The sequence below is a fragment of the Crocuta crocuta genome, unplaced genomic scaffold (genome assembly GCF_008692635.1).
Source record: "Crocuta crocuta isolate KB4526 unplaced genomic scaffold, BGI_CrCroc_1.0 scaffold462, whole genome shotgun sequence".
Lineage (NCBI taxonomy): Eukaryota > Metazoa > Chordata > Mammalia > Carnivora > Hyaenidae > Crocuta > Crocuta crocuta.
This window is the reverse complement of record NW_027527437.1, coordinates 1,362,167-1,375,706: the sequence shown is the minus strand read 5'-3', so window position 1 is coordinate 1,375,706 and position 13,540 is coordinate 1,362,167. Positions and strand designations below refer to the sequence as shown.

Genomic DNA, 13,540 nt, shown 5'->3' with positions numbered 1-13,540 from the left:
AATGTCAAAGGGAAACAATGCTCACAAATCCATTTTTGCTTGTGGGAAAAAAGCACATAAGACAGAATTAATGGAGCAAGAGGAAGTCACAAACTTGACATAGTCCTCAAATTGTTGTAATACCAGAGAAATGAAAAGAAGAGGGGAAAACATTCACCTGAGAAGGAAAAAGAAGACAGAACAATTTGATTAAGATGCAATTGCAAGAAACCTTGGGGGTGTACTAATTTTTAATTAAAAATTTTCCCTTGGAAGCCAGTGTTATTATTGCCAAGAGTTTTATTTAAGAGTTTTATAAAGGCATAACATTTTTATTATTTGTTGCCCATAAACTGTGTCAATTTTTTCCCCTTATTTCCCAGCTAAAACATAGTTTTAGGGGCACCTGGGTGGCACAGTTGGTTAAGCATCCGACTTTGGCTCAGGACATGATCTCATGGTTCATGGCTTCGAGCCCCATGTTGGGCTCTGTGCTGACAGCTCAGAGCCAGGAGCCTGTTTCAGATTCTGTGTCTCCCTCTCTCTCTGCCCCACCCTGCTCCCTCTTATCTCTGTCTCTCAAAATAAAGACATAAAAAGTTATAAACAAAAAAACGTAGTTTTTAAAAAAATTATTAAAATAAATAAAAGAAAATTTTAATGTTTATTTATTTTTGAGAGTGGGGCGAAAGGGGCAGAGAGAGAGGGAGACACAGAATCTGAAGCAGCTCCAGGCTCTGAGCTGTCAGCGCAGAGCCTGACTGGGGGCTTGAACCCATGAACCCATGACCCCAGCTGAAGTTGGATGTTTAACCAACTGAGCCACCCAGACACCCCTAAAATTTAAAAAAAAAAAGTTTGTGTATTTTTGAGAGGGAGTGGGCAGACACACACACACACACACACACACACACACACACACAGAGAATCTGAAGCAGGCTCCAGGCTCTGAGCTGTCAGCAGAGAGCCTAATGCAGGGCTCAAACTCCCAAACTGAGATCATGACCTGAGCTGAAGTTGGATGCTTAACCGACTGAGCCACCCAGGCACCCCTAAAACATTGTTTTAACTCACAAAAACAGATATTTTCAAATTCTTCAGTATTGTTTCCTATTATGGAAATGATGGTAGTGGTGGTGGTGTTAAGGTGAATGTATACGTGTGGAGTGTGTGTGTGTGGGTGTGTGTGGTACAAGGGAAGTTCTTTTTTAAAAAATTACTAAATGTGTATATGAGTCATAGGAAGTTTTTTCTTATTTGGTTCTATAAAAATATTTACTTCCCCTCTTTCAGCCCTCCAAATTATCCTTCTATCGGTTCCATTTTTTGACTTCAGGGTTGTGAGACTAAAATGGTCATTTCTTTATTTATCTAGATCCCTTTTTGCTAACTGTAAATCCTCAAGATCTTTTAATTTTTGTTCACTCTTTCACTTATTTATTATCTCAATAGTGAGGTGTATGAGAAAATGTCATATTTTAATACCGAGAATGCGAGAATGCCATGTTTATAGATTTGTTAATCAAATTAAACTTTATTTATTTGTGTCCTATCCTTTTTCTTTTTGACCAAACCAGCTAGGAATTTATCAATTTTGTTAATTCTTTCAAAGAAGCAACTCCTGGTTTCATTTGATCTCTTCTACTGTTTTTTGTTTCCATAGCATTGATTTCTGCTCTAATCTTTATTATTTCCCATCTTCTGCTGGTTTTAGGTCTTATTTGCTGTTCTTTTTCCATATCTTTAAGGGGTAAGGTTAGGTTGTGAATCTGAGACCTTTCTTCCTTCTTTAAGAAGTCTTGAATTGCTATATACTTCCCTCTTATTACCAGCATTGCTGCATCGCAGAGGTTTTGAGCTGTGGTGTTATCATTTTCATTGGCTTCTATGTACTTTTAAATTTCCTCCTTAATTTTTTGGTTAACGCATTCATTCTTTGGTAGGATGTTCTTTAATCTCCAAGTATTCATTGCCTTTCCAAATTTTTTCTTGTGGTTGATTTCGGGTTTCATAGTATGTGGTCTGAAAACAAGCATGGTACAGTCTCGATCTTTTTGTACTTGTTGAAGGCTGATTTGTGTCCCAGTATGTGGTCTGTTCTGGAGAATGTTCCATGTGCACTCGAGAAGAATGTGTATTCCATTGCTTTAGCATGGAATGTTCTAAATATATCTGTTAAGTCCATCCAGGCCAGTGTGTCATTGGAAGCCATTGTTTCCTTGTTGATTTTCTATTTAGATGATCTGTCCATTGCTGTAAGTGGGGTGTTGAAGTCCCCTACTATTATGGTATTATTATCAATTAGTTTCTGTATGTTTGTGATTAATTGATTTATATATTTGGGTGCTCTCATGTTGGAAGCATAATTATTAGATCTGCTTGGTGGATAGACCTCTTATTTATGATATAATGTTCTTTATTCATCTCTTGTTACAGTCTTTATTTTAAAGTCTAGATTATCTTATGTAAGTATGGCTACTCTGGCTTTCTTTTGGTGACCATAACCATGATAGATGGTTCCCCATCACCTTACTTTCAACCTGAAGGTGTCTTTAGGCCTAAAATGGGTCTCTTGTAAGCAACGTATAGATGGATGTTGTTTTCTTATCCATTTTGTTATCCTATGTCTTTTTATTGGAGCGTTTAGTCCATTGAAATTAGAGTGAATACTGAAAGATGTGAATTTATTATCATTGTGTTGCCTATAGAGTTGGAATTTCTGTTGGTGTTCTCTGATCCTTTCTAGTCTTTGTTTTTTTGGTGTTTTTTGTTTTGTTTCATCTTTTCTCCCCTCAGAGAGTCCCCGTTTCTGGCAGGACTGGTTTAGTGATCATGAAATCCTTTAATTTTTGTTTGTCTGGGAAACTTTTAATCTCTCCTTCTATGTTGAATGACAGTCTTACTGGATAAAGAATTCTTGGCTGCATATTTTTTCAATTCAGCATGTTGAATATATCCTATGACTCCTTTCTGGTCTGCCAAGTTTCTGTGGATAGATCTGCTGTGACCCTGATCTGTCTTCCCTTATAGGTTAAGGGCTTTTCCCCCTTGCTGCTTTCATAATTCTTTCATTGCCTATGTCTTTTGTGAATTTGATTATGATATGCCTGGTTGACGGTCGGTTTTTGTTGAATCTAATGGGAGTTCTCTGTTCTTCTTGGATTTTGATGTCTGTGTCTTTCCCCAGGTTAGGAAAGTTTTCTGCTATGGTTTGCTCACATAAACCTACCCCTTTTTCTCTCTCTTCATCTTCTAGGACTCTTATGATTTGGATGTTATTCATTTTTAGTGAGTCACTGAGTTCTCTAATTAATTCTTATATAATGCTTTTTTGCCTTAGTTTCCCTTCCTTTTTCTGCTTCATTATTCTCTATAATTTTGTCGTCTTTATCTGTGATTTGCTGCTCTGTATCATCTATCTTTGCTGCTGTGGCATCCATTTAAGATTGCATCTCAGTTATAGTGTTTTTAATTTCATCCTGACTAGTTCTTTTATCTCCACAGAAAGGGATTATATGCTTTTTCCAACCCCAGATAGTATTCTTATTATCATGATTCTAAATTCTCAGTCAGACATCTTGCTGATACCTGTGTTGATTAAGTCCCTGGCTGTCATTTCTTCCTGTTCTTTCTCTTGGCATGAATTCTTTTGTTTTGTTATTTTGGAGGAAGTAAAAGAATTAATAACATTAAAAAAAACAAAATTAAAAAGATTTTTAAACACACACACAAAGAATAAATAAAGGAAGCTCAATCCCACATAAGTTTTTGGCTGGTTGTTGAAAGAAGCTTGATAGAATAGAGAAAAACAGGGAAAGAAAAGAAAGGAAAAAAAAGTAAGAAAACATTTAAAAATTTAAAAAGTGTATACAATAAAATGGAATAAAATGAAATGAAATAGGTAAAATAGAATAAAAAATAAATTTACAAAAATACAAAAAGTATAGTAAAAATATTTTTAAAATTTATATAAAAATGGAAAATAAAAATAATTTTTTCTCTTTCTGTATCCAAGAATAAGAAAAGAAAAAGAAAAAAAAATAAAATGAATAGATGGACCAGAGAACACAATGAAGTCCGAATGAAATTACATCTGGTTTCCCCTTCAAATATGAAGCAAGCACTTTATAGCTGATACACGAAGCAGGTGGAGAGACTTGTCATCCTCTAGGGCTTGGTTAGCACAGTCGGTCGGGGCCTGGTGTAATGGCTACACTCTACACTAGGTGGCGCTGCTTAGCTTACGGGGGTGGATCCGGGTGCTGCGCGTGCGCGCGTACGCGCAGGCGCGGGGGAGGCGGAAGTGGCGTCCCTCAGCTTCCAAGTTTCTACCCTCAGAACTCTGTGCCTCACCAACCGTCAATCAAGCTCCTTTTCTTTGCCTCTGGCTTCTGTCCGCTGCCCATTTCTACACCGTCTGTGTACAAGCCGTCAGCCTCCCAGGCGGCACCTCCCTCCTGAATTTTATCTCAGATGGGGCTGTGTTTCCAAACCCCTCACTTCTGAGGGCCCTGCCGCCCTGACCCCCAGGGGACCCTCGAAGGGAGGTGTCGCGCTGAGCAATGGCCTGGTGCTGGCTCGGCCCAACAAACGTGCCTGCCATCGTGCTGCTGCAGAGACTCAGAGGTGGTGGCGAGTGCGCGTGAGCGGGTGGCGGCAGTGGGTCCCGGCCTGTGGTAACTCACAACACAACCAGCTCCAGGGTGTACTGCGCCTGGTGTCTGCCTTCCAGTACCAGCCATCATGTTCTCTGGCATCCGCTGGGACCTCTGCCTGCGGGGAGGCCGGCTGGCCTCTACCGAATGCCCTCCTATCGGGGGAACTGCTGCTCCCTCGGTCACCCAGGGACCCCCTCGACCTCGCTGCCTGCTCCTGGGGATTCGCCCTTCCCACCAGAGCACTGCCAGGTATAGAGCTGTGGAATTTGCCCCGTTACTCTCCCCTGTTTATAGATTCTAATGGATTGAAACGCTCTCCTCTCTCCCTTCTCCCTTTCTTTTTCAGTCACTTGTGGGTGTTCCCACTCGTTCTCTTTCTCTCTAGCTACTTGCAGGGGGAGTGCTTTGCTTGTACTCTCCCCCCTTTCTCTGTCCTTTCTCTGCAAATACTGCCCTCTACCTGCCGTGGCTTCTCTCTCCCCTGATCTGCCTCTGTGCTGTGTACCTGCTGATTTTTGTGGCTCAAGTTAAGCAGATTGTTGTGTTAATCCTCAGATCCATTTTCTAGGTGTGCAAAAATGGTTTGGTGCTGATGTAGTTGCATTTCAGGGATGAGAGAAGCAGAGACCTTCCATCCAAATTAAATTTTAAGTTTCAATAGGGGCGCCTGGGTGGCTTAGTCGGTTAAGCGTCCGACTTAACGGTCATGATCTCGCGGTTCGTGGGTTCGAGCCCCGCGTCGGGCTCTGTGCTGACTGCCAGCTCAGAGCCTGGGGCCTGTTTCAGAGTCTGTGTCTCCCTCGCTCTCTCTCCCTCCCCTGCCCACGCTGTCTCTCTCTCTCTCTCTCTCCTAGAAATAAATAAAAGCTTTAAAATTTTTTTTTAAGTTTCAATAATGCATGCATGGGGCCAAGGTGGAGGACTGTAATCGTCCTCTCCATGTAGACTTGGTAATATGCAGAGTATGTTTGCCTCCATTGAGACCTCTCTTGGGAAAGTCAGAGAAATTAGGAAGAGGGGAGAACATGATACCTGTTTTCAAATATTTTAAGGGTGAGGGTGAAGGACAAGAGTTTGGCTTTGTGGTAAATGCCAAGTGGTAAAAATTGGACCAAGTGTCATTGCAGGAAAGTGCAGAAATTCAGACCTAAGATTGCATGAAGTTGCAGAAAAATGATTTCTTTCCAAATGTGTGAATCCTCCAGGGACGGAATTGGAGGTCTGAGGAAAGGGCACACACTANGTTTCCTTAGGAACCTCCACACTGTTTTCCAGAGGGGCTGTGCCAGTTTACATTCCCACTAACAGTGTAGGAGGGGGGCACACACTATTTCTGAAGGTGTGCCAGTATAGGCTGGACAGGTTTAATTCCCAGCTGGATAATTGGAGAAGATGGCATTTCACATTTCTTCCATTTCTCTTTATGTTAGTGGCTTTTGACCTTCTATGGATCTTGAATTCTTTTCAGACTCTAATAAAAGGTATCAGCTCTCTCCTCAGAAACAAATATACATTGATATCATTCCCTCCTGCAATCAGTGTACATTATAGATATAAAGAGAACTGCTCCGGGGGCAGAACTCCTAGGTCTCCAAAGATCGAATTTTGGAAACTACTGCTCTGAGTTATTTCTTGCTTGCAGTGGGTTTGAATAATTAAAGGCCTCAACAGAAACTTAAGATGCTTTTTCATCATGCTTCAAGAAATAGAATTTTCTGACAAATTCATTTAAACATAGCACATAGATCTTTGAAATTAATTTGCTTTTATTAGTTTTGTAAGAAATAGGTGAGAAATAATAACAGATTACATGTTTATTCATTTGAAAGCCTTTTTTGACAACCATGATTGTAAATTTAGCTGAATTTAAGTGCTAACTATAGATTAGTTTATAATGCATAACTGTGCCTATTTTCCTCTTTGGTCCTTTTGAGAATCCTATGATGCAGACAGATTATTTATAATCACTTTACAAATGACCAGACTGGGCTTCAGAGAACTTAATTGGATGGCTTGAGGTTAACATTAGAGGAAGTATGTATGGGATGGAAGGGTCAGATATAACTGGATTCAGTTCCTGGTCTGATGTGTGACCATAGAGAACTTAGTTTCTTTAGCTCAGTTTCCTCCTTTCCACAGTCGGGATAATAGTACCAATAAACTTCTAGAGGTGTTGGCAACATTTAAGTGAGATTTATGGTCTTGTATTTTGATGAGGCATACCTAAGGCATGGCTCTTGAGAGTGAGAGCCAGGCAGAAGCCATATCCGCTTTCCCAGCCCAGACTCAGAAGGCACACAGCATCGTTTCTGCCAAGTGAGGTTCGTTAGAAGCAGGTCACTATGGCCGCCTGTATTCAAGGAAGGAATTAGCCTCCAACTTTTTATGGAAGGTTTTAAAACCATCATACTCTCCAAGCCTCATAACCTCTTTATTAACTAATAACATGCGCAAAGGCTTGTAAATGTGTTGGTGGGGGAAGCAGGTGTACAAAAAGAGAAAAGACTTTATCTTTGCCCTCAGGGAGATTACAATCTAGTTAGAAAAGGTAATGCTTTCCTAGGAAAAAATCATCAGGAATATCTTTGGAGTAAAAAATTCCAAGTGCTAAACTGTGCTTGAAGTGAGGGCACCTCTGCCCTAGCTGTTGTCCTAGCACCAACATGCCATGTGACAATGGCCATACCAGCCAGGGTCCCTGGATTTCCATTTTTTTATTGGAGCATATGGAGGTGGAGTGGGGCCCGTGTGGAGACTGGAGAGCCCTCGCCCCTGCTACTTCTTTGATGTTCCTCTAAGCAGTAAATCTGTGAAAGAGGGTTAACTTTAATTTACTGACTTCTTAAATTTATCAAGTTTGTCATATGTGCAAGGTGCCCTGCTAAGTGCTGTAAGTAGATTAAGTCATACATCTTTCATGAACAGGTATATCTATATTATTCTATATTTTGTATATGTAGTATATATATTCTTACAATACAGAGACAGGCAATTTTTATTTCTTTGCAACTGTTATATACAATGTAAAACAAATATAAAAGGACACATGTGAAGACTATGTATATATAATATATAAAACATTCACATCCCTAAGAGATATATACAGTTGATGCCTAAACAACATCATTTTGAACTTCATGGGTCCACTTATATGCAGACTTTTTCAATAAATCCTGTACATTACTGTAAATATATTTTTTCTCCTTATAATTTTCTTAACATTTTCTTTTCTCTAGCTTACTTTATTATAAGAAGACAATATATAATGTATATAACGTACAAAGTACATACGTGTGAATTGACTGTTTATGTTACCATTAAGGCTCTGGTCAATAGTAGGCTATTAGTAGGTGAATTTTTGGGGAATCAAAAGTTATACATGGATTTTAGACTGCATGTGGGATCAATGTGTGTTGTTCAAAGGTCAGCTATATATAAAATTTATGTATGAATTCAACAATCATGTCAAATAGTTGTCTGCATCAATTGACACAGTTTGGGGGTAATGAACATGGACTCCTTCCAGAGGTAGCAGGCTCAGCTATGGTTGCTTCTATCATAATCTAGTTTAGGCAGGTAACTTATTCTCACTAACCCTTATTAACTCTTTAATAAAATAAATAGGCTTGAACTACTTTACACATTTCCTTCAAATTCTTAAAAAAGCCCTGGTTTAATGACTTCTGTCTTGTTGCTCTTGTTTATAACTATCTGTGACTCCAAATATGTGTGTTCAAATATTCTGCATTCTAACATTTATCAAGTGTCCTTGGTGTAAATGCTCAAATATATTAAGAATGTAATTTAAATAAATTTGCTATTGGGTGCTTTATTAAGTAAAGAGAGAAATCTGTCTTATAAGAGCAATCCTGGACTGCACTCATAGTTTTTCATATTACGAAATACATCATATATGTATCTACAAAATAATAGTGGCTTGCCTTATGTGTCCTTGGACATTATGAAAGTCTCATTGGGTACAATTCTGATATTATCTAGCTCCTGGTCTTCTCCATTCTTGTCCTTTTAAGGTCCTTCTCTGGTCTGTTCCAGCACTTCTGGGCCCCAGCCCAAAGCCTTCTTGATGGATAAACATTATATTCCCATATAAGAGGGATGAGACTAGATCTTAGCAGGCAGCACTGCTGGAGAAACCATCTATTAGGTCCAGACAATCTGCACTTTAGGAAAATTACTAAATTATACTAAATTACAGAATGCCCTATTCCTCATATCCTGGCAGGAGGAGGCTGGCCTGCCTAGATTTGCAAAGAAGAGGGTAAAGACTAGTTTATACACATTACCTTATTGAATCCTCAAATAAGCTTATACGATTAGTGACAGAAGGCACAAAAGGGCTAAATAACTTCAATGAAGTGAAAAATATAGCAAGGGGCAGAGGCAGGAGCCAAAGTTAACTGCTAGTGCACAGATCTACCCAGGAGGGGAATGTGGGAAGGTTGGGGAAGGTCCATTATCTGATGCCCTGCTCCAGGGCTAGGCTACTCCAGCGTGGGGCAATGAGGTGATGTGGTGGAGGTGGAGGGCGGAAAGAACTACAGAGATGGTTTAAAAGAGAAAATATTAGGGGCACCAGGGTGGCTCAGTTGGTTAAGCATCTGACTCTTGATTTTGGCTCAGGTCATGATCTCATGGGTTCAAGGGTCTGAGCCCCCTGTGGGGGGCTCTGCACTGACAGCACAGAGCCTGCTTGGGATTCTTTCTCTCCCTCTCTCTGCTCCTTGCCGGTCTCCTCTCAAAAATAAATAAATAAGCTTAGAAAAAAAAAAATAAAAGTGAAAATAACAGAACTTGGCAACAAAGTGGGAAAGGAGATGAAAAAAGGGAAGAATCAAATCACTACACATTAAAATTTGTTGTGAAGAAATGTAAATGTTACTGATTTGCATGAGGAGTCTTACCTCTTTGCGGTATAAATAGGAACTTTTTCCCCAAAGCTACCAGTATTAAACCAGCATTTCCTGCTGGATAACAGGTTCCTTCAACATTTCTGGCCTAGTCAGTAAGTTTCCCATCAGTTTTAGAATTAGCAAAATCTCATTTCATTTATTGTCTGAGCCAGCTTTGCAGGCTGTGTGCAGGGCCCAGAATGGCCATCCAGGGCCCCGTTCTCAGAAGCGCCCAGGGTATAGAGTTTAATACTCTGCAGTTGCCATCTTGAAATTCTTAACAATGTTCTCTTTGGATTTGTGCTTTGTAAGTGAAGTCTGATGAGACCATGGAGGAGGCACTCGGGGTTTGGAGCCTCAGTCCCACTGAAGTTTCCCTGCCGGATCTCTTTCTGGTGGTTCAATGGGACAGCTTCAGAGCTACCCACTTCCCCACCCCTTAGAGTCCCAGCCCTACACAGATACTCCCCTCTCTCCCTCCACCCTGTGACTGCTGCTGACTCCGCCCCTAGTGGGGCCCCCCCGTGGAGTCGCACCACCACAGTGTCTGCACTGCACAGCTGCCTGTGTTAGAAGCACCACGCTGTGTTTGGCGGGCAACACAGCTGGAGTGGGCCTCTCACCACCTCCAGTTCAGGTGCCAAGTGCGTTCCAGAGCTGAGGTCACAATATCCTTGGAGATCTAGCAGCTCCTGGGAAGGACCTCTGAGGCCCCCACGTGCATCTTGCTTCCCTGTGGGGTCCCCTGAAGGCTGCAGGGGTCCACATTTGACCTGTACGTATCCCTGTGCTTGAGGGACAATGACATTAGACAAGGATAAAAAACCTGCATGACAAGTTGAGACACCATTAATGAAAGGAAAAAGCTTTTTTTTTTAAAGATTATTTTAATGTTTATTTATTTTTGAGAGAGACACACACAAAATGCGAGTGGGAGAGGGTCAGAGAGAGAGGGGGACAGAGAATCCGAACCAGGCTCCCAGGCTCTGAGCTGTCGGCACAGAACCCAGTGTGGGGCTTGAACCCACAAACTGTGAGATCATGACCTGAGCTGAAGTCGGCTGCCCAACTAACTGAGCCACCCAGTTGCCCCCCGCTTTTTTTTAAAGATTTTTTTAAATGTTTATTTATTTTTGAGAGAGAGAGAGAGAGAGAAAGAGAGAGAGTGAGTGTGAGCAGGAGAGGGTAAGAGAGAAGGAAAAAGCTTTAAATATGAGTATCTCCAAGGGTGAATTTTCTTGCTTTTAGGACATGGAGCTTCTCATTTGCATTTTGCACTGAGTCCTGAAAATTATGTAGCCAGACCTGGTTATTGTACTGTAATCATCTTAACCTTGTATTGACTCCAATGTCATGTTCAAGTCAGAGTGCTTCCTCTACTTCCCCCTAGTTTCTCCCATGCTCGCTCCTCCAGTGTTGGGATGGAGAAGGATAAGATATATCTGGTGGACTTGGAGGGACAGCCCCCATGTCAGTGATGGTGAGGTTTTTGTTGTCCATCATGTGGTAGTTGCCCCTTATCCATTGTTTCACTTATGTGTGGTTTCTGTTACCAAGGGTCAACTGCAGTCTTCAAGCAAGTGATCCTTCTTCTGATGTATGGTCAAAAGGTCAATAGAAGCCTAATACCACATCACAATGCCTATATCATTCATCTCACTTCATCACATAGGCATTTTATTATCTCACATCATTACAAGAGGAAGGGTGAGGAGAGTACAAAAGACATTTTTAGAGAGACCACATTCATTTAATTTTTATCACAGTGCATTGTTTATCTCACATCATTACAAGAGGAAGGGTGAGGAGAGTACAAAAGACATTTTTAGAGAGACCACATTCATTTAATTTTTATCACAGTGCATTGTTTATCTCACATCATTACAAGAGGAAGGGTGAGGAGAGTACAAAAGACATTTTTAGAGAGACCACATTCATTTAATTTTTATCACAGTGCATTGTTCTGTTTTATTATTTGTTGCTGTTATTAACCTCTTAGTGTGCCTAACTTATAAGTGAAAATGTATCATAGCTGTAGATGTATAGGGAAAAACAGTAGATAGTGAGTTGGGTACTATCTGCAGTTTTAGGCATCCACTGGGGGTCTTGGAATATATCCCCCATGGATAAGGGGAAATCACTGTAGTTGCTTTAGCAACTTGTCCACTTGGGGTGGGGAGCAGAGACCCTTCCAATACTGCTGAGAAGGGACTCAACCTCAAGGAGCTTTTCTAGGTAGTAGTAGTCTCTTCCAGGACCTGGCTACCACATTTGCTGATGTCTGGTTGGTAGTTATGCAAGCATTCATCTGAAGCAGGAAGCACTGTGTTGACCAAGCAAGGCCCCCAGTCTGTCATCTGTGGTCCTAGCTCTGGACCCTAAAGGCAGAGGCAAGCACCATCTCATGTATGTCTACAAGAGTCCTTGGCTCCTCTGCCATATTAATTCTCTCCTGTGCTTTAATAGCACTGGGGCAGTAAAACTATAGTTTTTGAGACAGAAACCAGTCAAAAAAGGATGTTAATGGAAGAGGATGGCTTTTCCTTATGAGCACAGTATTCCTGCTCCACCCCCTCAAAACAACTCTGTTTTGGGGACACAGAGTTCCCACTTACATCTTTTGCGGGTAAAGGCTGTCAAACCAGATCATCCTATCTTGCACCTGGGGACAGAGCAGTGGGCTGCTTGTAAGAACAGGCCCTCTTTGAACTTAAATTTACTGTCTCTACCTTCAACAAAACACTAAGTTCTCTTCAATCCCTGCAGTCATTTGGTAATCTCCCAGGGCAGGAAAAGATCATAATTAGCAGACCTCACAAAATCCTGTTATCCACATTAAGAGATATCACTTTGCAGGCTTGGCAATGAATATGCACATCAACATCATTAATAAATAATTACTTAGTATCCTGTAATGTGCATGATATTTAGGGGGATTCTGCATAAGGTATTGTCCTTATCCTCAAAGACTTTTAAAGGAGTTGGAGAGAAGCAACATAAACATAAAAATATCAGGAACAGTGCTAAATACACGCTAAAAGGATGGTATAGACAACAAGGGTTGTATAAAGGAGGAGAGAGGAGAGATTTCTGTGGCAGAGTGTTGGGATGACATAGAGTATGGGGGACACAGTGGGGCCGTGAAGTGTGTGTGATTTTGAGAAGCTGTAGGAAGGAGGAAGTGCTTTTCAGAGGGGGGCAATAAATAAATAAGTGGAGTTCAGATTGTCCATGGTATTTGAGGAATATTCCACAACACACAGAATCTTTGTCCACTTTTATTTTAAAGAACTCCCAGCCCCTTGCTGTGAGTTTAGTCTAGTGCTGGGTGTCATTCCTTCCGTAGATGATCAGCAAGGACAGTGATTGCTATTGACTTTAGACTCCTGCCGTGATGCTGGGTTCTGCTGGAATCTCCAGCCTGGCCTTTGGCATACCTTCAAGTGTGCAAGACTGAAAGATGATTTGTTACCTACAGCAACAACCAGTGGGTCACCCCACTAGTGAGTCACCCACAGCCCTTTGCAGACACGGGCATACTCAGATACACAGAGTCAAAGGTCAACCTTAGTTCTTGGATACAGTGCAATCCATATGCAGTGCAGGCCAGCCTGGAGGGTCATGCTGAAACGGGTCCTCAACAGGTAGATAGTAGTCTAAAATGAATAACTCTGCCCATCATCTACAGCAGGAGTCCAGATACTTGGTCAGGAAATAAAATCATTTCCTCAAGCCAAAGTCTCTGTTTTAGGTTGGGCTCCGTAGAGACAGAGCTTGAGCAAGGGATTGGGGTTCCTGTGATCTGTTCTCTGCTCTTCAGGAGAAACCTCACAGTGATTGAATACTCAGGGCAGAGGAGGGATGAAGTGGGAAAAAATGGGATCCAAGGTGATGTGTGGCCCTGGCCCCATCCAGGGATGCAGTGGAATGATGGGGCTGGGTTGTGGAGCATAAAATGGCACTGCAGAGTGGTCCTACCTTGAGATTGGGGCG

At 41.4% G+C, this 13,540-nt stretch overlaps 1 protein-coding gene across 1 annotated transcript in view; it reads left to right on the top strand.

Moving 5' to 3' along the window:
• The first annotated feature begins 4,299 nt into the window (after positions 1-4,299).
• The window catches only part of LOC144228168 (uncharacterized), an 86,272-nt gene continuing 77,031 nt past the window's right edge, over positions 4,300-13,540 (top strand). Inside the window, 1 exon segment of the mRNA XM_077759978.1 lies at positions 4,300-4,886. Within this exon segment, the coding sequence (XP_077616104.1) occupies positions 4,723-4,886 (164 nt within the window). The 5' untranslated portion in view covers positions 4,300-4,722.